General features: G+C 38.9%; 1 protein-coding gene across 1 annotated transcript in view; it reads left to right on the plus strand.

Moving 5' to 3' along the window:
- The window catches only part of LOC126282212 (fibrillin-2-like), a 687,537-nt gene that overhangs the window by 387,811 nt on the left and 271,991 nt on the right, over positions 1 to 27,735 (plus strand). The window contains exons 18-19 of the mRNA XM_049981761.1: positions 21,346 to 21,481; positions 25,720 to 26,076. Of these exons, the coding sequence (XP_049837718.1) occupies positions 21,346 to 21,481; positions 25,720 to 26,076 (493 nt within the window). The remainder of the gene's footprint in view (positions 1 to 21,345; positions 21,482 to 25,719; positions 26,077 to 27,735) is intronic.

Genomic DNA, 27,735 nt, shown 5'->3' on the forward strand with positions numbered 1-27,735 from the left:
TTCATTTATTTCATTTCTGTAAGGGATTTATACGGTTTGAGAAAAATTTGGAAATGCAGGTATACTATAAATCTGTTCTCCAAAGGTGAATCCCAGAGTACTTTTATCACTGACTTTCACCTACATTATGTGTGCTTCCTCTTTTTTTCCCATTCTGTATTTGTCATTGACATTCAGCTAGCTAATGCATATCTTCCCCATTTTATTGATGTATTGCCTCCAACAAAGAGTAGTAATTTAATTTACAGTTTTCTAATTTCTTGCAACCCTTGTGGGCAATTAATCATTTTTGATGGCCTTTCTCATTATATATGCCAATAACCATGAAACTCATATTTTTTTCATTCCTTTTTAGAAAATTCAGTTACTTGTAGTTAATGAAGAATATGTTCTGAACTAAACAATGAAATCCACGGTGGAATGTAACAATATTATGAGAAGGAAAGTTGCCACTCATGATATAGCAGAGATGCTGAGTCCCAGATAGTCACAACAAAAGGACTTTCACACTTAAAGCTTTCGGCCAATGGCCTCCATCAACAACACACACATATAGACACACACACACACACACACACACACACACACACACACACACACACACACACACACACACACACATGACTGCAGCCTCGGGAAACTGAGACCACACTCAGTGGTGACTCAGCATCTCCGCTATATGGTGAGGTTCTGAATTGAGTCTTATGACAATTTTTATATTCCTCTGTCACAAAAAAATTTTGACCATTGTCTATCAACCCAATCAAACTTGTGTCCTACTAAGAAAAAGTATTCCCTATGGTGTAATACTTTTTCTCCCTTAGCTATGGCCCCTCTATAGCAATAGGTAAGCCCTTCAGGCATTGGGTTTCCTACATCTTTTCCTGCCAGACTGTCATTTTTTTCTCTCTTGCTGTTTTTGTGGGATAGTCAATGTCATCCTCTCTTGCCTGCTCTATTTGTGGATCTCTATTTTGTTTTTGTACCATTATTTCTCATTGATCTCAGAAATGTTATTTGCCCTGCCCTTCTGTGTAGATCATCATCTTAACACCAGTCCTTCCTAAGTTCAGTTAGCTTCTTGGTCTCTGTTTTCCTCTGATTCTACACATCTTCCAGTCTGATTCATGTCCAACAGGTCTTGTTCTTTGAGGTCTATATACACTCCTGGAAATGGAAAAAAGAACACATTGACACCGGTGTGTCAGACCCACCATACTTGCTCCGGACACTGCGAGAGGGCTGTACAAGCAATGATCACACGCACGGCACAGCGGACACACCAGGAACCGCGGTGTTGGCTGTCGAATGGCGCTAGCTGCGCAGCATTTGTGCACCGCCGCCGTCAGTGTCAGCCAGTTTGCCGTGGCATACGGAGCTCCATCGCAGTCTTTAACACTGGTAGCATGCCGCGACAGCGTGGACGTGAACCGTATGTGCAGTTGACGGACTTTGAGCGAGGGCGTATAGTGGGCATGTGGGAGGCCGGGTGGACATACCGCCGAATTCCTCAACACGTGGGGCGTGAGGTCTCCACAGTACATTGGTGTTGTCGCCAGTGGTCGGCGGAAGATGCACGTGCCCCTCCAGTGGTGTTGCGACAGGCGTGAATGGAGGGACGAATGGAGACATGTCGTCTTCAGCGATGAGAGTCGCTTCTGCCTTGGTGCCAATGATGGTCGTATGCGTGTTTGGTGCCGTGCAGGTGAGTGCCACAATCAGGACTGCATATGACCAAGGCACACAGGGCCAACACCCGGCATCATGGTGTGGGGAGTGATCTCCTACACTGGCCGTACACCTCTGGTGATCGTCGAGGGGACACTGAACAGTGCACGGTACATCCAAACCGTCATCGAACCCATCGTTCTACCATTCCTAGACCGGCAAGGGAACTTGCTTTTCCAACAGGACAATGCACGTCCGCATGTAACCCGTGCCACCCAACGTGCTCTAGAAGGTGTAAGTCAACTACCCTGGCCAGCAAGATCTCCAGATCTGTCCCCCATTGAGCATGTTTGGGACTGGATGAAGCGTCGTCTCACGCGTTCTGCACGTCCAGCATGAACGCTGGTCCAACTGAGGCGCCAGGTGGAAATGGCATGGCAAGCCATTCCACAGGACTACATCCAGCATCTCTACGATCGTCTCCATGGTAGAATAGCAGCCTGCATTGCTGCGAAAGGTGGATATACACTGTACTAGTGCCGACATTGTGCATGCTCTGTTGCCTGTGTCTATGTGCCTGTGGTTCTGTCAGTGTGATCATGTGATGTATCTGACCCCAGGAATGTGTCAATAAAGTTTCGCCTTCCTGGTACAATGAATACACGGTGTTCTTATTTCAATTTCCAGGAGTGTATTTTAGGTTCTTAGTCACCAGTAGGCAAATTATCAAGATTGAGAATGTTGCTACCTTTTGAACGAATCCTACTTCAGAGGTACAGAGTACTTGTTCACACTTGTACAGCCATATTGTGCAACACTGTAGTTCAGTGATTGCAAATATTATGGGAAATCATGGCAGGAACATTATGTGGAACTGAGATGAATAGATTTGGAAATAAAGAGAGGTAATTTCCTATTTAAATAATGTTTAATGTGATCCAGCAGTTCATTAGGTAGGTGGATAATGTGCTGCAGTCAGACCAGCTGTAACTGGTGATACATGGTGCTGGAAACTCCTGTGTAACCAAGCTGGTTGGGATGATATCATGTGCATAACAATTGTAAATATAATTTTAAATGATGACAGGAACAGCGCATGGAAGGTAGGGTGTATACATTTGGTAGCTATTCCTAATGTGGAGTACAAATGCTGTCTGGTGGATAGCAATATTTCTACCAGTCTCTCTCTGCCATTTACAAACCAAATTGTTCTTCTACCATCAAAGCTGTTGACTGGATATCAACTGTTCTAGGCAGGGTCATTTATGAACAGAGTGGCTTGCAAGCTTCAGTGATACAGATAGCCATTCTGTAGGTGCAACCACAATGGACAGGTATTAGTGGAGAGACCAAACTAATCTATCATTCCTGAAGAGGGCCAGCAAACTTTCCAGTAGCTGCAGGAACAACATTAGCCAACATGGCTTGGCTCTCGTGATCTGCAAGTGACTGAAAGCATGTGGAAACTACAGTCTTTATTTTTCTTAACAGAATGCAGCTCTACTGTATAGCTTAATGATGGTTGCAGCCTCTAGAGTAAAATTTTCCACAGGTACAATAGTCCTCAATCTGAATCTCCAGGCAGGGACTGCTCAGGAGGAAGTCATCATGTGGAAACCAAACTGTCATTCTAAATATGTCAGAGCATGGAACGTTACATCCCTCAATCAGGTAGGAGGCTAGAGAATTTAAAAAAAGGAAATGGGTAGGTTGAAGTTAGATGTAGTGGGAATTAGTGAAGTGCAGTAACAGGACTGACAGGAGTTCTGTTCATGTGAATATTGAGTTCTAAGTACAAAATCAATCAAAGTATGGAAGGAATAGGTCTAATAATGGAAAATAAAATAGGTATGTGGGTATACTACTATGAACAGTATGGTGAACACATTGTCATAGCCAAGATAGACACAAAGCCACCCTCCGCCCAGTAGTGCGAGTTTATATGCCAACTATATAGCTACACAGATAAGGAAGAGATTGAAAGAATGTATGATGGAAATGGAAATGAAGTCCCATGCTTCTTGACAGAGCATAGGGGAATGATGCGGGAGGCCCACACCGCCATACTAGGGAAGGTCCTAATGGAGGTTGTTTGCCGTTGCCTTCCTCCGACTGTAACAGGTATGAATGATATGATGAAAACGACACAGCAACAACCACTCACCTTGGGGCAGGTGAAAATCCCTGACTCCGCTGAGAATCAAACCCAGGACCCCATGCTCAGGAAGCAAGAACACTACCTTGAGACCACAAGCGGCAGACAATGTATGAGATAAAATAAATTATTCAGATAGTTAAGGGAGCCAAAATTTAATTGGGATGGGGGACTGGAATTTGATAATAGGAAAAGGGAGAGAAGGAAAAATAGAACATGATCGGGGGGAGGGGAGAGGGAGGAATGAAAGAGGAAGCTGCCTGGTAGAATTGTGTACAGAAAGTAGATTTTAAATTGTAAATATCTTCAGGGGGAGATGTGGACTCTGACCATTATTTATTGCTTATGAACTACAGATTAAAACTTTAAAATTGCAGACAGATCTATATTAAGAAGATAGTGAATGGATAAGTTGAAAGAACCAGAGGATGTTGAGAGTTTCAAAGGGATCATTAGGCAGCATTTGACTGAAGTGGTGGTAAGGAGTACAATAGGAGATGAATGGTCTGGCAGTTTCCAGTGATTAAAGGTGGCAGTGTGGTACTGGTGTGAAAGACTCACACTCCCCCTTGGCTATCGAACTTACTTGGAGTTGCTTTGCCAATCTACTTTTAATGATAGCCAGCTGGATTGCCCTGCACAACTTCTTCTCCGAAGATAAGATGCTACTTTGGAGGAATTTTTTATACTTTTAAAATAACTCCGTCCACTCAAGAATACTTTGAACTCAATCTCACTGTATTTTCATCACACATAACTGTTTTCATACAACTAAAACATTTTCCATAAGCTCAACACCTTCCAGTCCATCAGAAACTATCACATTCATTTTTCCATAAATACAGTCTACAAATCTGTGTCCTGCATACACACAATTGTGGTGCAGTAAACACAGTTCTACTTTACCACACCCATCTCTAAAATAACGCGTGGTCTCTAGAATTTACCCCGAACTTCTCAAGGCACTACATATCCCTTACCTTAGCTCGAACACAATATTTTACACATGTTCGTTATGTACATAAATATTGTATTCATATAATATTACTTCACGTTTCCATCAATCTATATAACTTTTTTTCCCGTCGGGTACTTCATATATAGCTCTCTTTCCTTTTCCATGTTAATACCATTATAATCATGGATCTTTTGATCAATGTAAACTTTGTAAGGACAAGAATCTCTCAGTTCCCTTTCCAGTCGTAAACTCCAAGTGTGCATTACCCAAGCATATGCTGTTATTTGCTCTTACTACTTGTACTACTTTTTCTAAGTATGGATTTATTCAATACCTTTTACAATCTGGAAGAAGTCTGCGTAAATAAAGGTGTTCTTTTCAACACATGTAGCTTCACATAAACATAAAAGTCCGAATGGAAACGAGAATTCAAACTTAACAGAATAATCTCTACAAAATTTGTGACTTTTGTCACAATACTGCCCTTTTCCTTTAGGCACAGTACCTATACTTCACATATGGCCTAATACTATGAAAGCACTTCTTCCCTCCATTTTGGTAGGTACGCCCCTTTAAACACTTTCCTAATATACTATGGTACAGGTCAATCCCCTTCTTGGTGCTCCTGCCTGCACAGTGTAGGTCAGCCTTTCTTGGGTCTGCCTACCTGCTCTTTTCCATCCAATCAATGCTGGGTGCACCCTCCTTCTCACTCCTGAGTAGGCTTCATAGTCCATTGCCCTATTATACATCTTTATGTACCCTAGAATTTGAGTAACTCTTAGAGAAATTAACACCCTACTTCACTCTTTACACTCACTTCCCAATACTTTTTTAAAACCTTTAGAGTCCTCTACTCTTACAGTCCTATGTTCCTCATCAGAATAGTAGTTACTCTGACACCAATTCTGTCCACTTACGTATACGATGTAGCATAAAGAACCACAATATGTTCCTCGTTCTCTCATGTACACGTACTAGTGTAATACCGTCATCATAACCATAAATACTCTTAGCTGTTACCTATATAAATATATCCCTTCATGTGATGTGGAACCGTCACCTCACGTAGCCAGGTGCGCATACCTATCACACTTTGTGCACACTTTTCTCCCTCCAACAAATGACGGTTCCCTCATTATCTTAAACTGTACTCTTCCTGTTTGTGTCTTTGTGTTCCATTGTGTGTATGTGTATGGGTAGTCATGTAGCCTGATTCTTTGGCCAGCTTATGTAAAATAAGTTGAAGGTTTTAGAATACCAAGGAAATTGAGGAGGACTTAAGCGATAGAAGTGTATGCATATGAACAGTGGGAAAGATAGACTTGCACTTAAAAGAGAAGTCAGAAAGGAAAAAGTAGAAATGGTTGTTAAGATTGAAGAAGAGAAAGAAAATAGCCCCAAAGACAGAAACCCTTCTCACCCCCCTTCCCCAGAATCCCCATTTTGCCAGTACTTGTGTGAGAAGCAGGAGGAGGTATGACGTTAAACGTCTCCTGCAGAACGGATATTCTCACCTTCTCCTTTGAAGTCCCCAAAGAAAGATCTTAGCAACTCCTATGGAACGGCAATGGTGAAGGATTAGGTAGTCACACTTGTCTGCAAGGATCATTTGAAAGGTGTGGTGTGTGTGTAGTGTTGGTCATGTTTGTACCTACACTACCCACCACTTTCAAAATTTATATAAACCCTCCCCATTCATATCACATTTCACAAAGCATATAAATTATTCCATAATAAGTAGAAAACTATGTATCATATCATCATAAGTAGAAATTATGTATCATATCATCATAAGCAGAAACTATATATCTAAAAACAAAGTTGATGTGACTAACCAAACAAAAGTGCTAGCAGGTCGATAGACATTTTGAAAATGTCTGCTTGTGTCTGTGTATGTGCGGATGGATATGTGTGTGTGTGCGAGTGTATACCTGTCCTTTTTTCCCCTTAAGGTAAGTCTTTCCACTCCCGGGATTGGAATGAATCCTTACCCTCTCCTTTAAAACCCACATCCTTTCGTCTTTCCCTCTTTCCTGAAAAAGCAACTGTTGGTTGTGAAAGCTTGAATTTTGTGTGTACGTTTGTGTTTGTTTGTGTATCTATCAACCTGCCAGCACTTTTGTTTGGTAAGTCACATCAACTTTGTTTTTAGATATATTTTTCCCATGTGGAATGTTTCCCTCTATTATATTCATCATTAAGCAAAAACTATGTATCTTATCATCATAAGTAGAAATTATGTATCATATTATCACAAATATCTCATTATTCCTCTTACCCCGTATCATACCATTCACATAATTTTTCACAAAGGATATAAAATATTCAGTAGTAAGTAAAAAAACTATCTATGATGTTGTTGTTGTGGTCTTCAGCCGTGAGACTGGTTTGATGCAGCTCTCCATGCTACTCTGTCCTATGCAAGCTCCTTCATCTCCTAGTACTTACTGCGAACTACATCCTTCTGAATCTGCTTAGTGTATTCATCTCTTGGTCTCTCTCTATAATTTTTACCCTCCATGCAGCCCTCCAATGCTAAATTTATGATCCCTTGATGCCTCAGAACATGTCCTACCAACCGGTCCCTTCTTCTTGTCAAGTTGTGCCACAAACTCCTCTTCTCCCCAATTCTATTCAATGTATCATATCATTGTAAATATAGAAATATTCATATTATATTGTATCCTCCAATAGTTTAGGCCCAAATCAGACCTAACTATACATTGGTTGGCTAGGCAAAAATATGACCTAACAATCCATGGAGACTGCGTCGGCTGCTGTCAGCACTAGAAACATACCCCAGGACCAGTCACGAAGACCAGCAATGGCACTCCTGGAATAACTGAGAAGGATGTTCCAGCTAGTATATTTTTTTTTTTTTCCTGTTGCCGTTCATGAATACCTCTGCACACAGGTTCGTATGGAAAACTGGTGAAGAGATGATGTTCAGAGACTACTTTTGGCTAAAGTAAAACCTAACTATGGTCGGTTCGAGATCCTTCATGACTAGAGCAGAGCATGCTGTCAACTCACCTTTACATCAAGACTAGAGCGGAGCATGCTGTCATTTCACATATTATGATATATTACCCACTGCTTTAGTCTTGACTCGATGTAACAACCCAATTCATCATGGTGAATATACAACGGGGAATCACAGCACCCATGAAACAAGTAAGACTGTGTATATTGACAAGATCACTTACTACTAATTTCCACATGAAGCAGTATGACCTCGATATCAACCCTGCTCGTCTGCGACATCTAGTTGAGTATCCCCAAGTCCTACAATATATGACAGCATAAGAGGAAGAAAACAAAATACAGGATAATATAAGACTAAAAGAGAATTTGATGTAGGAAAAAGAATATGGAAATAACACCGAACCCAACCTGGGATCTGACGGTCGTCACTCCGCCCCTTAACACAGAATGTTAACGTCCCTGGGGAAAATACCACTTTATATCCTTAACATTATATTTCCCTTTTTCTTCTCCATTTGTAGGGTCCACAAAAAATAAGGTTTTTGGGTGGTTCACCGATTTTACTCGGTAAGGCCCCACATACTTTTGAAAAAATCTATGCATTTCTTTCTTCAGGGCAGAGCTCTGAAGATGTTGTTTTACTAAGACTAGGTCATTGACCTTATATTGAGGTTCTGTAGCCTTCTCATTGTGCTTGCTTGGTCGTTGTTGTGCTCTCTTAACTAAGTTCTTAGCAACTACAATTTGATTCAGTTGGTAATCAGTTGTAGGTTGTTCTGGCCAAGTAAAACATTTACCTAATACTTCCAAGGGTGTTAATCCAGTTGATAAATGTGGTAACTCATTTAAAACAATCTCAAAATCTTTAATTTTTGTCGCCCATGATGTATGGTTTTCAAGGCAGTAAGTTCGGCATAATTTCCCAGTCTCTTTCATAACTCTTTCACACAGGTTAGAAGACAGATTATAATTGGATATTAATATTTGATGAATCCCTCCCCATGCTAAAAATTCTTTAAACTCGTTACTGGTAAACTGTTGTCATTCATTGTCAGAAAGAAATTGTCTCGGTTTGCCTACTTCGAAAAAGTATTGTTGTAGACAATGTATTACAGTCTGTGTGTTTGTTTTTTTAATGGGGTAGAATTTAACATACTTCGACCAACACTCTATGAGGACAAAAATGCAGACCACTTCTCCTCTTCCTTTTGAAATTGGTCCACAGAAATCTGCAGCTGTCAGATTGTGCAACGCTTTAGCAATAATTGGATGCATTTTATATTTAATGTGAGAGTTATCCTCTTTTACTCTCTGACAAATCTCATAAGTCTTAATGAATGATGATACTTTATGTCCTAGCTTTTTAAAGTAATAGAATTTATTCATATGTGTAATGCATTTCTTTATAACGAATTCTCCATACCCCATGTGAGCATACCATACTAAACTTGTTATACACAAACGCAAATGGTGCATTGTTTTACTGTCTCTCCAGAACAGATTGTGTCCTACAATCTGCCACCTTCCCTCTTGATTAGTCGGTAGCGATTTCCTAACACAAAGATGTCCGTAAAATAAGGGCAAAGATGTCCGTAAAATAGGGTTCATGTTGGATGTTCTCTGTCATTTTCTGAACCATCTCTTGCACCTTGTTGCGTGGGTATTCTAATGACAGAAAATTAATCACTAAGATTACGCCAGGTCCTTCCAAACACTTTAGTTCTTTCATTCCTACTGATAGCCGAGACAAAGTGTTGAGTATAATGTTCTCCGAATCCTTTACATACTGGATCCTAATGTCATAGTCTTGAGGAAACAACATTCACCGCATCAATCTACTATGTAGTAATCGGCTATTCATTAGAAGTGACAGAACTCTGTGATCTGTGTAGACATATATTTCGGACCCCTATATAAGTGTTTGGAATTTTTTTATACGTCATACTATGGCTAATAATTCCTTTTCTCTTGCCATATAATTTAATTCATGTTTGTTGAGACTCTGGCTAGCAAAAGATATCGTCTACATATATATAACTAACTCCTTTAATAACTCTCTCCCTATCGCTTCGTCCAGCCCATGTATAAACACTAATACCGAGATTTTTAGCCCAAATGGTAACACATTAAAAGATGTGATTTTTCCATCAAAAAGGAATGCTGTACATTTCCTTGAATCTGTGTGTAACCAGATCTGCCAGTACCCAGCAGTCAGGTCCATCAAGCTAAAGTACTGTGCTTTCTCAAATTTGGATAATAACTCATCAATGTTAACGGGTCTATCCCTTTCGGTTTCTATATGTTTATTCAGGGTGCACACGTTCAGTATGAGCCACACACCACCAGTAGCTTTTTTCCCTACTACCAAGGGATTATTTATTATTTATTATTATTTCATTATTTATTATTTCATTATTCATTATTATTTCATTATGTACCATTTTATTTATCTTCTCCTTAACTGCTTCTTTTAAGGGGGATAGGATGTCAGACAGGCCGAGTTGGAGCAGGAGAGGCACCACAGGACATTTTAATTTCCACTGTCTATACTTTTACAAATAAATTCATAAAACTTTGTCAGCATGACCAGGAAGGAATCATAATTCACAGTCATAGCAATGGAAGTTTGAAAACATAATGAAGTAATTTTTTTTTTTACATGTGTAATTTCATCATTTTTTTCACTTACTAATGGCAGTATTTGTTGCTGTAGGTACACTTTTCTTCATAAGTAAGAGAGATGGTTTGATGAATTTTGCACAGCATACAAACCATACTTAAAGGTGTATGAATTGTAGAATTTTCCAAATCTATTAAAAACTGTGGTAAAAATTGAGGTAATTAACTACAAAATTTTTGTTTTTTTCTAAACATGAAATTTAAAGTACAACAGATCACTCGTTTTTTCATATATTAAATAAATTCTAGAGTTCCATACACCTGTGAGTATGGTATGTATGCTGTGCAAAATTCATCGAATAATCTCTCTAACTTATGAAGAAAAGAGTACCTATAGTAACAAATGCAGCCATTAGTAAGTGAAAAAATGATGAAATTACACACGTAAAAAATATATATTGTTATGTATGTGTGGGTAATGGTGTGGGTTCCTATAGTCATGTCCTAGTTCATGAACCACGGGCAACGTATGAGTGGCCAAGTAAGTGGTCCCGACATTCGGGATACCAGTTACTTTGGAATAAGGCTGGGCATCTCGGACATATTCTGAGTCGTGGTCACCTTTGTGCTCAGACGGCAAAGACTACCAAATCCACCAGTTAGTCCCTCAACAGTTAGGGGTAAAACTCAATGGGACTCGGGGCAAGTAAGGCTAGCAACCTGCTTCCCCGATACTTTAAATATGATGCTGGCAACAATCAGAGCAAAATGCCTCGGACCTTTGGAGGTGACCGAGTCCACCTCTAACTGACAAACCAGGGACTCCTAAGATACGACTTGGCAAACAAATGGTAATGAGATGGGGAGCTATTAATATCAATGGGGGCTACTCAGGGAAGAAGGTATAGCTGGCAGAGGCTGCAAGTAAGATGGGACTGGACGTTTTAGCTGTTAGTGACATTCGAGTAAGGGGTGAGAAAGAAGAGGAAGTGGGAGAATACAAGGTCTACCTGTCAGGAGTCAAAGCAGGAATAGCACAATGGGGTGTAGGGCTTTACATCAGGAAAGAAATGGAACCCAGCGTAGTTGCAGTAAGGTACGTAAATGAACAACTGATGTGGATAGATTTGACAGTGTCTAGCAAGAAAATTAGGATTGTGTCAGTATATTCGCATTGTGAAGGGACAGATAAAGATAAGATGGATAGTTTTTATGGGGCACTCAGTGATGTAGTTGTTAGAGTAAAGGACAAGGACAGTGTTCTGCTCATGGGTGATTTTAATGCCAGGATTGGAAATCGAACAGAAGGGTATGAAAAGGTTATGGGTAAATTTGGAGAGGATATGGAGGCCAACAGGAACGGGACACAACTCTTGGATTTCTGTGCCAGTATGGGCTTAGTAATCACAAACTCATCTTTTAAACATAAGAACATTCACCGGTATACTTGGGAAGGCAGGGGAACCAGATCTGTCATTGACTATATAATAACAGATCAGGAATTCAGGAAGGCTGTGAGGGACACAAGTGTATTCAGGGGATTCTTTGATGACACTGATCATTATTTAATCTGCAGTGAAATTGGGATTGTGAGGCCGAAAGCGCAGGAGGTCAGGTCCATATGTAGGAGGATAAGAGTGGAGAAACTTCAGGATAAGGAAATCAGGCTCAAGTACATAACAGCGATCTCAGAAAGGTACCAGTTAGTTGAATGTAGTCAATTACAGTCATTGGAAAAGGAATGGACAAGGTACAGGGACACAGTCCTAGAAGTGGCTAAAGAATGTCTTGGAACAGTAGTGTGTAAAAGTAGGATGAAGCAAACAGCTTGGTGGAATGACACAGTCAAAGCAGCCTGTAAAAGGAAAAAGAAGACGTATCAAAAATGGCTACATACTAGAACACAGGTAGACAGAGAAAGTTATGTTGAAGAAAGAAAAAAAGCTAAACAGATAATTGCAACATCCAAGAAGAAATCTTGGGAAGACTTTGGAAACAGGTTGGAGACTATGGGTCAAGCTGCTGGAAAACCATTCTGGAGTGTAATTAGCAGTCTTCGAAAGGGAGGTAAGAAGGAAATGACAAGTATTTTGGACAGGTCAGGAAAACTGCTGGTGAATCCTGTGGATGCCTTGGGCAGATGGAGGGAATATTTTGGAGAGTTGCTCAATGTAGGTGAAAATACGATCAGCAGTGTTTCAGATTTCGAGGTAGAATGGGATAGGAATGATGATGGAAATAGAATCACATTTGAGGAAGTGGAGAAAATGGTCAGTAGACTGCAGTGCAATAAACCAGCTGGGGTGGATGAAATTAAGTCAGAACTCATCAAATGCAGTGGAACGTCAGGTCTTAAATGGCTACACAGGATAATTGAAATGGCCTGGGAGTCGGAACAGGTTCCATCAGACTGGACAAAAGCAGTAATCACACCAACTTTAAACATGGAAACAGAAAAGATTGTAACAACTACAGCATTGTGGGTGAAATTTTCTCAGGTATTGTTGAAAGGAAAGTGCGAGTATTAGTTGAGGACCAATTGGATGAAAATCAGTGTTGGTTTAGGCCTCTTAGAGGTTGTCAGGACCAGATCTTTAGCTTACGGCAATAATGGAGAAGTGTTATGAGTGGAACAGGGAATTGTATCTATGCTTTACAGATCTAGAAAAGGCATATGACCGGGTTCGTAGGAGGAAGTTATTGTCTGTTCTACAAGATTATAGAATAGGAGGCAAACTTTTGCAAGCAATTAAAGGTCTTTACATGGATAGTCAGGCAGCAGTTAGAGTTGACAGTAAATTGAGTTCATGGTTCAGAGTAGTTTCAGGGGTAAGACAAGGCTGCAACCTGTCTCCACTGTTGTTCATATTATTTATGGGTCATATGTTGAAAACAATAGACTGGCTGGGTGAGATCAAGATATGTGAACACAAAATAAGCAGTCTTGCATATGCGGATGACTTAGTTGTAATGGCAGATTGGATTGAAAGTTTGCAAAGTAATATTTCAGAGCTAGATCAAAAATTTAAGGACTGTGGTATGAAGATTAGCATATCCAAAACCAAAGTAATGTCAGTGAGAAAGAAATATAAAGGGATTGAGTGCCAAATAGGAAAAACATAGTTAGAACAAGTGGACAGTTTCAAGTACTTACGATGCATATTCTCACAGGATGGCAACATAGTGAAATAATTGGAAGCGAGGTGTAGCAAAGCTAATGCAGTGAGCGCTCAGCTACGATCTACTCTCTTCTGCAAGAAGGAAGTCAGTACCAAGACTAAGTTATCTGTGCACCGTACAATCTTTTGACCAACTTTGTTGTATGGGAGCGAAAGCTGGGTGGATTCAGGTTACCTTATCAACATGGTTGAGGTTACAGATATGAAAGTAGCTAGGATGATTGCAGGTACTAGTAGATGGGAACAATGGCAGGGGGTTGTCCACAATGAGGGAATCAAAGAAAAACTGGGAATGAACTCTATAGATGTAGCAGTCAGGGCGAACAGGCTTAGATGGTGGGGTCATGTTACATGCATGGGAGAAGCAAGGTTACCCAAGAGACTCATAGGTTCAGCAGTAGAGGGTAGGAGGAGTCGGGGCAGGCCAAGGAGAAGGTACCTGGATTCGGTTAAGAATGATTTTGAAGTAATAGGTTTAACATCAGAAGAGGCATGAATGTTAGCACTGAATAGGGGATCATGGAGGAATTTTATAAGGGGGCTATGCTCCAGACTGAACGCTGAAAGGCATAATCAGTCTTAAATGATGATGATGATGATGATGATGATGATATTGTTATGTTGTAGAACTTCCACTGCAATGAGTGTGAATTCTGAAACCTTCCTGGTGATGCTGACAAAGTTTTGTGAATTTATTTGTAAAAGTATGGACAGTGGAAATTAAAATGTCCTGAGATGCCTCTTATGCTCCAAGTCGGCCCGTATGATGTCCTACCCCCCTTAAACTCACTGGTATTGGGTACGGTTACAGAAGAATGGTGTATCATCTTTGATCTAAAATTTACATACATAGTCACTAATACTACCTGGACTATCCAAAAATATCATTTCATATTCTAGTAGAATTTCAGTTAAATCTGTTTTCTGGTTGTTGGTTAATACTGGGAACTCATTTACTTTATTTTGTATGTCAGCTCGTAGTGATACAAGACTTACGTTTTCTTTCTCTGGTGACAGTTGTGCTGTCGTGGTTAATTGTAAACTCTGGTGTTCAGTTGTTTGTTTATCAACACAACTGTCTGCCCCGAGTCCCAAATAAATATAATGTTAAACTCTGACAGCCGATCTAAGCCAAATAAAACCTCTCTATTAATATTTTCTACTACCAGCCGTGTTTGCCAGAACATGATCTCACTGATGTTACAATTTACTTGGGTTTTGTATTTGACAACTGTGCTTTTAGTTCCAGTTATATCGATTATATATACTCCTGTTACTGATAATACAGGTAAGTTATTGCTAGTTCTTATGTGTTAAAGAATCCACTAGAAATAAGTGATACTTCACTACCAGAATCAGTAAATATGTCCACTTCGTAATCCTCTCTTTTTCCAACTATAATCAGTTGTGGACTAACTGTAGCAGTGTTCTTCTAGTAGCAACCATTCTTTTGTTGATATTTTATGCTTAAGGGAAACACACTTATTATGAGGTAGGCCTCTTAATGTATCTCTACGACCTGGGCCCCGGCCCTGGCTCCAGATCGTCTTATGTTTTCCTCACTATTTCTAATCACCAGCTGGTTACCAAGCCTAGGTATGACGTTTCCATTTTGAGCCCTATCATTGCCAGGTACAAATTCTTTGTGTAGTTACGGGGCCTATATTCGAATGTGGATGTGCTTTTTGATAATATTCATTACTCCTATTCAGAGTATATCAGTGTACTCTAGCCAAATTTGTGTCGTGTCTTTTGAAATTACCAGAGCTATTAATATTACTCTTTCTGTAATTTTGATTCTCATTCTGATGCACATTCTCATTTCGGTCCTTATTTATTGCATCCGTGCATCCACAAAGGATAGTAACTCTTCTACTGTTTTCCACCCGCTACATAATATATCTTTCCTAGCGTAAGTGGGTAATCGCCTTATCAAAATCCGTACCAATTCCTCTTCCTCCATTGGTTTATCTAAATATTTAGCTCTTGTTCAATGCCAGTCAAAATATTTTTCCATTGTACCCCACATACTATTGTAATACTCTGGGTCCCATAAATCAGATATTAACTTCTCCTGGGCAGTTGATGACCAGTAATTCTCCTTAAACTTTCTCTGATAGTATGCCCAAGATGAGAAATTTTCTATATTCACTGTCCCCCATTCAGAAGGTAACCTACGGCAAATTTTATCTTTTTTGCATCTTCTGAATTTTTGGGTAAGGCTTGAGTAAATCTTTTTAAGAAATCTGTTGGGTGCATGTCTCCATCTAGTCTCAATCTGGGCAATTGTCTAGCGATTCCAGAATTTGCTCCCCATTGTAAATCTGTTACTACTTCACTAGTCAACACTACATTCTGTGAAGCTACCCACTTCTCTCTCTTATTCTGGGTAACTTTAAATTCCTTCCACAAATCGTCTATGCCTTTTTTAGTATCATCAGGTTCCGACGCTAAACATGGTGGAACATTGTCTGTGTTTACTCTTTCGGCAACTTTCCAGTCAATTAATTCCTCTACCTGTTCCTACAGATCACTTATATTTATGGTGTCTGAGGTTGCTAGCTTTTCATTAAAATTTCTCTCTACCACATCTAAACGAGTGTTGACCCGATTGGATGGTAGGGATCAGTTTGTCTTGTCTTTCAATGGTATCATTTAAGGTATGTAATCTCTGTTTCAAAGCATCGATTGTAACATTACACACACTTTGAAAGGGCCCTAACTTTTCATTAAATTCAGACTCTATATTGGTACACTTGTCCTCAGTATCAAATTCTAATTTCTGGGTCAACTTCTGAAATTGATCATTCTTCTTTTGGTTAAAGTCTTTAAACATTTGATTCATTTGTACTGTTAAAGAATTACTTAACTCATTATTTAAATATACTCATAAATTTTCCACTTCATCATTACATCTCAAATTTAGAATTTAAAGCTTCACTCTGTGCTTCTAGTTTTTCATTTAAAGCAACATTTTGATCACTTATTTTGTTCCTCAAAGAGGAAATTTGAGCAGTGATGGCTACACGTTGCCCATCTATTTTTTTCACTTAACAAAGCATTCTGAGCAACTAATTTGGTATTTAACTAAGTATTCACTGAGTCTAACTTTTAGTCCCTTAATTAAATTTGCTACTTCAGTCCAGTCTGGTATGACCTTAGTCACTGTCATCGCCATGGCTGGTTCTAGAGTTTCTGTAGGTTGTTCCTCCTCCTCCATAGTCCTAATTTTCTTTATCATTAAAAAAATCATCTCTGTAAATAATGACCATCCTAGTTTACATTCGAATAGTTATTATCTTTAGCTCACCTGACAAAGGATTTTAGGCTGCTTCAGTGAGGTGTAGAAACGGCACCGGTGAACCACACGGGTGCCGGCAGCATCAAATGTTGGTCACGTCGCCTGTGGGCACCATGTCAGCAACTCAACCAGCAACCAGCAACGATGGCGAGTTACTGCGACTGCGTCGACATCAGCTGGTTACTGCGTGTGTGAGGATTGCTTCCTCCCCACAACCAAATCCTCTTAATTGAATCTTGCAGACCAGTTTTTTCGTCTTGTTATTATATGTTGCTATGGCAACTCTCAACTTTTTCTCATCTCAATCTTCTTAAAAAAAAAAAAAAAAAAAAAAAAAAAAAAAAAAATTGCCTCCGTTTCGTGTCCTGTCACGGTCGCCACGTTTTCGCAGTTTCCAGTGATTAAGGGTGGCAGTGTGGTACTGGTGTGCAAGACTCACTTTCCCCCTTGGCTATCGAACTTACTTGGAGTTGCTTCGCCAATCTTCTTTTCATGATAGCCGGCTGCAATGCCCTGCACAACTTCTTCTCCGAAGATGAGATGCTACTTTGGAGGAATTTTTTATACTTTTAAAATAATTCAGTACACTCGAGAATACTTTGAACTCAGTCTCACTGTATTTTCATCACACATAACAGTTTTTATACAACTAAAACATTTTTCATAAGCTCGACACCATCCGGCCCATCAGAAACTATCACATTCATTTTTCTATAAATACAGTCTACAAATCTCTCCAAGTTTAAGAAGACAACTGTCTGGACCTTACGAAAGTAAGAGAATGAATGAATAAGTAATTGTCTCTTCTCTTCTTTCAACAACATGTAAATGTTCACACAATAATGTTTGACGTTGCAACGGAGTACAGTATGTTTATGCCTTCAGCTGGACATGTAACTTCTTAGGCAGGCTCAGTGACCACCAGCCCGCACTCTTCATACGTCCGATACGTGTCCTTCCTGCACACACGCAATTGTGGTGCAGTAGACACAATTCTACTTAACCACATTTATCTCTATAATAACGCGTGTTCGAGACAGTGAAAATACAAGGGTGTCTAGAATTTACCCCAGAATTCTCGAGGCACTACAATGGGTTGCCTTGAAAGATGGAATGGTGAAGGCAGCAGAGGATCAGGTAGGGAAAAAGGCAAAGCCCAGTAGAAATACACGAGACATAGAATCCAGTCGATGAAAGGAGAAAATATGAAAATGGAGCAGTTGAAGCAATGTAAAGGGAATACAGATATCTAAAAAATGAGACTGGCGAGAAGTGCAAAGTGGCAAAGCAGGAAAGACTAAATGAGAAATGCAGGGATGGAGAAGCATGTATAACTAGGAGAAAGATGGATGCTGCCATTAGGAAGATTAAAGAGACCTATGGAGAACAGAGAAGCAGTTGTATTAACATTAAGAGCACAGATGGAAGACAGGTAAAAGATGAAGGAGACAGGGGAAATAGTCCTCAGACTTCAAGAAAAATGTAACAATTTCCATCTAAAAGAAAGCCAGTGCGACAGCTGTGAATATTACTTAACTATAATATATTAAAAACAAAGATTCCAAGACTTACCAAGCGGGAAAGCGCCGGTAGACAGGCACAATAAATAAAACACACAAACACACACACAGAATTTCTAGCTTTCACAACCAACGATTGCTTCTTCAGGAAAGAGGGAAGGAGAAGGAAAGACGAAAGGATGTGGGTTTTAAGGGAGAGGGTAAGGAGTCATTCCAATCCCAGGAGCGGAAAGACTTCCCTTAGGGGGAAAAAAGGATAGGTATATACTCGCGCGCGCGCGCGCGCACACACACACACACACACACACACACACACACACACACACACACACACACACATCCATCCATACATATACAGACACAAGCAGACATATTTGTTTAATAGCGAATGGCCTTGCCGCAGTTGTAACACCAATTCCAGTCAGATCACTGAAGTTAAGTGCTGTCGGGCTGAGTTACCACTTGGATGGGTGACCATCTGGTCTGCCAAGTGCTGTTGGCAAGTGACATGCACTCAGCCCTTGTGAGGCAAGCTGAGGAGTTACTTGAGTGCGAAGTAGTGGCTCCAGTCTCGTAAGTTGACACATGGCTGGGAGAGTAGTGTGCTGACCACATGCCCCTCCATATACACATAGAGTGACGCTGTGGGCTGAGCATGACATGGCGGCCAGTCGGTGCTGCTGGGTCTTATGACCTGGTCGGGTGGAGTTTAGTTTAATTATAAGTTTAATAAGTCATGGTTGCATAGTACTGATATCAATTATTTACATAAGAATGGAAAAGCTGGTAGAAGCTGACCTTGGAGAAGATCTGTTTGGGATCCGGAGCAATGTTGGAATACACAAGGCAGTACTGCCCCTACAATTTATCTTAGAATATAGGTTAAAGAAGGAGCAAGCTTTTGTCAGTATTGACTAGAATACACTTCTTGAATTTCTGAAGGCAGCAGGCATAAAATACAGAAAGCAAGTTGTTATTTACATCTCATACAAGAGCCAGACTGCAGTTATAAGAGTCAGGCTGTGTTTGAGAAGGAAATCAGACAGGGCTGTATTCTGTTACTGACATTATTTGATCTGTACACTGATCAAGCAGTAAAGGAAACCAAGAAAAAATTTGGAGAAGGGGTTAAAGTTCGGAGAGAATTGATAAAAACTTTGAAGTATGCCGATGACATAATTCTGTCAGTGACAGGAAAGGACTGGGAAGGACACTTGAATGAAACAAATAGTGTCCTGAAAAGAGATTATAAGGTGAACATTGAAAGAAATTAAAACCACAGTAATGGAATGTTATCATATTAAATCAAATGATGCTGAAGGAATTAGATAAGGAAATGAGACACTAAAAATAAGTGAATTTTGCTGTTTGGGCAGGACTGAAAAAGGCCAAAGTATAGAGGGTGTAAAATACAGATTACCTATATTAAGAAAATCATTTCTTAAATAGAGGACTTTTTGATATCTAATATCAGTTTAAGTTGTTTCTGAAGATAATTTTATGGAGGGTAGCCTTGTAGAGAAGTGAAACGTGGACAAAAAGGATCTCAGACAAGAAGAAAATAGATTTCAAAATTTGGTCCTACAGAAGAGTGCCGAAGATGAGATGAGCAGATTGAATAGCAAATAAATACTGAATCAAATTGGAAAAAAAAATGATATCTATGTCATGACTTGACTAAAAGAAGGGGTTTGTTGATAGGATACATCCTGAGGCATGAAGGAATCATCAGTTTAGTAATAGGGGGAGGTGTGAAGGGAGAGGGGGGGGGGGGTTAATATTTGTATAAGTGGTCCAAGGCATGAGTACAGTGAACAGGTTTAAGTGGGTGTACATTTCAGTAGTTATTCAGGAATGAAGTGGATTGCACTAGATAGAGTTACTTGGTGAGTTGCATCAAAGCAGTCTTCAGACTGAAGACAACAACAAAAATGTATTTAATGGAATTTTCCACATTCTTGGGGAACTCCTCACTGTGAATCTATGGAACGAAAAGTATGTATAATGTGCTTGTTATACCTAAGATGCCTCTAACCATGCATCCTTGTTCTTTGGATCATACTCATACCTGACTGTGGCTATCAGCTTTTATCTAAAAGTCATTTTCATCATTAGACATAAAGAGCAAATGTACTGTAATGAGAATTTATTAGTTCTAAAGCCATTATAGAGGGCTTTCACAATGTTATCTTATTGTCTTTAAACAATACTGTAACTTTCTATATCTACAGAGTAATGTTTCCAGGCTACAGGAAAAGGAAACAGGAAAATCCAATTACACAGCATTCTTTTGTTTATCTTTATACAGTGTTGCTAATTATGTGAAATATGATTTCATTGTAATGTAATCCAACAGGATCCAAATTGTAGAGATACTAACTGTACACATTTAATAAGTCTGTTTTTCATTATATGCAGGTGTCTCAAAAATGTGTGAAAAGACAAGAATTGACATCATACATACATTCTCACATTTTACATATGGGTAGCTTTTGTAAAATTTATACTTTCATGACCATTATTGTCTCACTAATTAAAGTATTGTACTGTGATTGAATGAACTGTCTATAGAAACCTGGCATTTCATGCCCACGTGTGAAGGACAACTTCAAGGGGAGTTACAGGTACTGTGGTGGTCTCTAGAGTGTTTATGTGACATTCACAGAAACTACAACTCCCCATTGAATATTTCCTCTGCAGATGAGGATGAAATGCTGCGTTTCTGCAAGAATTCATTCAAACATAGCATAATCGCCCAGAATTTTTTTTAAAGAGGTTTGTCATATATTTCACATTAATATAGATAAAAAGTGTGCATTCAAGAATTTTGATGTCATTCGGTAACATTTTATTGTTTGTATAGTGCATGTAAATTCAAATTTATTAAGAAGTTATGTTTGTCTATCATTCTTCTTGTGACAGCTGTTCAATATTGATGAAACACACTGCTCTTCCAGGTTGATGGGAAGATGTGCACAGACATAAATGAATGTGATTTGAATCCTGCAATTTGCAGAGGTGGTGGGACATGTGTGAATACTGATGGCTCATTTACATGTAGTTGTCCACCTGGCCTCACCCTTGATCCAACAGGTACATGATACCTATTAAGTTATTTTTATATGATAAGAGAATTGAGTTTACATCTTATTGCCATGGGTATTTGTGATCACATTTGTCATTTACAAATAATTTAGAAATGTAGTAAGAAGCAATCTTCATATGTAAATTTATGGAGCACAACGTACTTGCAGCACTCCTTTCTGGTGGGTAAGTTGAATATATTGGATTGGTGCATAAGTTATTAGCATTTTCTGTAAGTTTAATAAACACAACAGACATATATAACAGAGACTTTGATCATAAATAATGTACTCGTCTTTTATATTTACAACAGTCGGCCAATGCTATGATATTTTTTGATTCTGTGACTGTAGAAATCGTGTGGTTTTGAGATAAAAAACTCATTGAGCCATGCTCGGAGCAGATTTTCATCTGGAAATGAAATTCTTTGAAGGTTGTTTGACAGAGAGCGGAAAAGGGGAATATTTGAGGGCAAGATTTGGTGAATAAAATAGGTGTGGTGTGACTTTCCAACCCAACTCCTGTGTAGTGTTTTTTGTCAGTCCAGCAGAATGCAGGCTGGCTTTATAGTGGAGTAGCATCCATTGACGCAGTCTTCATGGCATTTGTTCTTGCATTGCATCCATAAGATGTCACAGTTGTTGGCAATAAATGTCAGCAAGCAATTTGTAGTACACCACACTTCACTGTTTCACTATATGCATAACATTATCTTTTATGGGTGTGCATAGATCTTACTGCAGGTAATTACTGCCTTGTTTGGGCTCAACCATACCTTTCTTTCCTGTACGTTATCATTAAAGCACTATTTCTCATCATCAGTAACAGTATAGGGTAGGAATGGTTGGTGTTGTACACTATCCAATTCATGATGGGCAATCAGAGATGGACATAAGGCTACCTGCTGATTTTTGTGATTTTGCTTTGGAGCATGCAGTACCAATCCTCCTGATTTTTGAACCTTTTCCATTGCATGCAAAGGTTGCATAATGGTGGAATGATCACAGTTCATTACATTTGCCAGTTCTCAAGTACACTGACTTGAATCATTGTGGATCAATGATTTAAACAATCTTCATCAAACCCCGAAGCTCTTGCTGAAAGTGGAGAGTCCCTAATGTTAAAACCATACTCCTTAAAACATGAAAGCCATTTTCTTGCCTTGGTCTGTGGAATGGCATTGTTCCTACACATGACGCAAATGTTTCAGGCTGCATCCACTGTTGTCACCCATCTGTTGAACTCAAGCAGAAGAATATGTCTGAAATGTTCAGATTTCTCCACGTGTCCACAGCTCTGCTCAGTATCTCCAAATGACAATATATAAACTCAAATAACTACAAATAAAAAATTGCAGTTGATAATTTCCCCCCCCCCCCCCCCCCCCTGCCTACATTTCTAGCATTTGTAGACTTAGAGAAAGTTTTTTACAATGTTGACTGGAATACTCTCTTTCAAATTCTAAATGTGGCAGGGGTAAAGTACAGGGCGTGAAAGGCTATTTACAGTTTGTACAGAAACCTGATGGTAGTTATAAGAGTAGAGGGGCATGAAAGGGAAGCAGCTGTTGGGAAGGGAGTGAGACAGGGTTGTGGCCTCTCCTCGATGTTATTCAATCTGTATATTGAGCAAGCAGTAAAGGAAACAAAAGAAAAATTCGTAGTAGGTATTAAAATCCATGGAGAAGAAATAAAAGCTTTGAGGTTTGCTGATGACATTGTAATTCTGTCAGAGACAGCAAAGGACTTGGAAGAGCAGTTGAACGGAATGGACAGTGTCTTGAAAGAAGGATATAAGATGAACATCAACAAAAGCAAAATGAGGATAATTGAATGTAGTCATATTAAATCGGGTGATGCTGAGGGAATTAGATTAGGAAATGAGACACTTAAAGTAGTAAAGGAGTTTTGCTATTTGGGGAGCAAAATAACTGATTATGGTTGAAGTAGAGAGGATATAAAATATAGACTGGCAATGGCAAGGAAAGCGTTTCTGAAGAAGAGAAATGTGTTAACATCGAGTATAGATTTAAGTGTCAGGAAGTCATTTCTGAAAGTGTTTGTATGGAATGTAGCTATGTATGGAAGTGAAACATGGACAACAAATAGTTTGGACAAGAAGAGAATAAAAGCTTTTAAAATGTGGTGCTACAGAAGAATGCTGAAGATTAGATGAGTAGATCACGTAACTAATGAGGAGGTATTGAATAGAATTGGGGAGAAGAGGAGTTTGTGGCACAACTTGACAAGAAGAAGGGACCGGTTGGTAGGACATGTTCTGAGGCATCAAGGGATCACCAATTCAGTATTGGAGGGCAGTGTGGAGGGTAAAAATCATAGAGGGGGACCAAGAGATGAAAACACTAAGCAGATTCAGAAGGATGTAGGTTGCAGTAAGTGCTGGGAGATAAAGAAGCTTGCACAGGATAGAGTAGCATGGAGAGCTGCATCAAACCGACGACCAGAACACCAACAACAATTGATAAGTAAACATATAGCAACCAGAATACTAACATTCAAAACAAGACCTTTGTGAACTAATGCATCAGTTTTTAGACTTGGGTAACACCCAAAATATTTTGTGTAGGTAACCTGTCAAATGTTTGTTCAAAATTATTCTTAAAATCGTTTAAAATAAACGAGAGAATTATTGATTCATAAGTCTGTGTATATTAGGTCAAGCATTCCTTCATCACAACATAAAGACTAATATCCAGAAGTAGATCATGAGGAACAACTTGACCAATTTGTAAATTTGTGTAGGGTCTAAGACTCTAAAAGTTTATGCATAAACCACATTATGAATAACATTGTTTTATTGTATCTACTGAAAGTGACTTTGTTTTTCTGTATGTGTATTGATTAAACACAAGACAGATGTAAAGTGCTCACTCCACTGCCTATCCAACATGTGGGTCTGTAATTGTTATTAGAACCATTTTTAAATGGTCAGTGAATTTGTAACTAGTCAAAGGGAGACAAATCAATGAACCTAGGTAAAGGTAGCATGAGAATAAAGCTTGAGTGTCACAGATTTTCATGTACCTAATATCTTGCATAAATATTACGGTGTCAGAGTTGTTTCAGTTTAGTAAAATTAATTAAATCTGAGACATCTGTGGTCACATGTCTCACTTTGGTCTTTTCCAAAGTAAAGTTGAGTAAGAATGTATGAAGACATTTTTCTCCATGTTTGATAATTACCAATGCTACTCCTGCTTTTAGATTACAGATGTTAACAACAAAATTTTGCATTCCATAGAGCAAAAAAAAGTACATGAAGATTAATATTAACATGTGTCTTATTAAGATAAATATTCTGTTGAGAATACATTCTTCTTCATCTTCTTCTTTTTCTTCTTCTTCTTGACTTGAGGCCTTGTAGGGACCATACCTCAGCTTCAGTTCTTAATCCTTTTGTTATCCTTTTCTTGTCTTTTCTTTTCTTCCAATACCCCTTCGTTGTTTCACTGTGTTTCTTTTTTGCTGTATTCAGATTACTTTGTATCTGTTTCCTTTTCCCTCTTGTATTATATCTTTCCAGTTTAATGTTTTCCATAAAAATCTCTCTTTCCTATACTTCTTCTTCCGTATGTTATTCCTCTTTCCTTTACTTCTTCTTCCCTATGTTTTTCTTTTTCATGTTTTTCATAAGCTCACTCTGTCATTAGGTATTTTATAATATTTAGAAACAAATTGAAACAATGAAAAATCCAGAATGGAATAATGCCAATGTTATGAAACGGATAGATTGCCACTCACCATATAGAGGAGATGTTGAGCCGCATACAGGCACAACAAAAAGACTTCTAAACATGTAAGCTTTTAGCCAGAAGGTCTTGTTCTTAAATATACAAAAAACACACACACCAACACACACATTCATGCAAACGCAATTCACACACATATAACCACTGTCCCTGGCTGCCGAGGCCAGAGTCTCGGCAGCCAGAGACTGTGGTTATATGTGTGTGAATTGTGTTTGCATTAATGTGTGTGTGTGTGTGTGTGTGTGTGTGTGTGTTTTGTCCAATTCTGCTGATGAAAAGCTTTTTCTTGAGCCTACCTGCGACTCATCATGTCTGCTCTATGGTGAATAGTAATCTATCCTTCTCATAATATTGTCATTATTCCATCCTGGACTATCCATTGTTCAACCAGAGAATATCAGAGACATATAGGGAAACATGTTTTTGCATTAGTCTATTGAAATTCCTTTACTAAATAAGTGACCATTTCCTTTTTTAGGGACTATGTGTTTGGATATGCGTGAAGAAACATGTTACACTGAGTACCGCCATGGTGCTTGCTCTGGTGCACTGGTAGGCATCTACTCACGGAGTCTCTGCTGCTGCTCCACTGTGGGGCGTGCATGGGGTGGCTCTGGAGAGAGTACACGTTGTGAGCCATGTCCACGGCCAGGGACTGATGCCCACAGAGAACTGTGTCCACGTGGACCTGGATTTGTTGACCGCAAGGACATCAATGAGTGCACAGAATTTACTGGAATGTGTGTCAATGGCAGATGCAGAAATAGCGTAGGCAGCTTCAGTTGCCGCTGCAATCGTGGCTACGCACTTGATGAGAATAGCATTGGCTGCATTGGTAAGATACATGTATCGCTATTGTATGTTTTTAGTAGCGGAATATTTAACATTTTAGTTTTTCTTTCTTCCTTAATGCTGTGAGCTGTGAGGACAGATTGTGTGTCATGCCTGAGTAGCTCAGTCAGTAAAACACTTGCCACAAAAGCCAAATATCCCAGAATCAAGTCTTGGTCTGGCACACAGTTTTAATCTGCCAGGAAGTTTTATATCAGTGCACACTCTGCTGCAAAGTGAAAATTTCATTCTGGAAGATTTTTCATACTGTGACATAAATCCAGCTTTGTAAAAACTCTGTAGTTAAAATTAGTGTTTCCTTTGTCAGATTTATATACCAGTTTCACCAAAAATGCAACTGTTTGAGCTTAGTTTACAGACTTCATAAGATTTATCTTCAAGTTGACCAAATTCATAATAAATCGTGATATAACTATAATATTTTATGGATGCAAACTACATTGCTCACTCTTCCTGTTTTCTGTGAGATGAACAAATGTTGTCATAAATTTCTCTTTTGAAATTTATGCCTAAATAATCTCTCAACATTGTGCAACATAAAGCAAAAGTAACAGGAAAAGAGAAAAATTGACAGTGTAAAAATTGCCAGGTAGTGTGTTGTAATTTTCAAAGAGATGCACAGAAAGGCATTGAATTTTCTTATTGATGGAAAAAAATATTGCTAACTCCTTATTAGTTAGTTTTTTTCTCATGACTTGCAGTAGTTATATATTTAAACAGATTTTCTGGCTATTGCATTTCATATTGAGAGTACTTATCAAGCTTTGTCAATAAGAATTTAAATATTTGTTGTAGGGAACAAAGTACGTAAACTACCGCCATTTGCAATTTGCAATTTACATTAAATTATCTCAGGATATATATATATATATATATATATATATATATATATATATATATATATATATATAATATATATATATCTGCTTGTGTCTGTGTATGTATGTATGGATATGTGTGTGTGTGTGTGTGTGTGTGTGTGTGTGTGTGTGTGTGTGTGTGCGTGTGCGAGCATATACCTATCCTTTTTTCTCCCTAAGGTAAGTCTTTCTGCTCCCGGGATTGGAATGACTCCTTACCCTCTCCCTTAAAACCCACATCCTTTCGTCTTTCCCTCTCCTTCCCTTTTTCCTGAAGAAGCAACCATCGGTTGCGAAAGCTCGTAATTCTGTGTGTGTGTTTGTGTGTTTTGTTCATTGTGCCTGTCTGCCGGCGCTTTCCCACTTGGTAAGTCTTGGAATCTTTGTTTTTAAGATATTTTTCCCATGTGGAAGTTTCTCAATGAATAAAAAAACACACAAACACACACTGTGTGTGTGTGTTTGTGTATTTTTTTTTTTTATTCATTGTGCCTATCTACCGGCGCTTTCCCGCTTGGTAAGTCTTTGAATCTTTGTTTTTAAGATATTTTTCCCATGTGGAAGTTTCTATATATATATATATATATATATATATATATATATATATATATATATATATATATATATATATATATAAAACAAACGTAATTGTTGGGTTCAAATTAATGACGATGTAAATAAAACAGAAAGAAACTTCCACATGGGAAAATATATTAAAAACAAAGATTCCAAGACTTACCAAGCGGGAAAGCGCCGGCAGACAGGCACATGAACAAAACACA

The sequence above is a fragment of the Schistocerca gregaria genome, chromosome 7 (assembly GCF_023897955.1).
Source record: "Schistocerca gregaria isolate iqSchGreg1 chromosome 7, iqSchGreg1.2, whole genome shotgun sequence".
Taxonomy (NCBI): domain Eukaryota; kingdom Metazoa; phylum Arthropoda; class Insecta; order Orthoptera; family Acrididae; genus Schistocerca; species Schistocerca gregaria.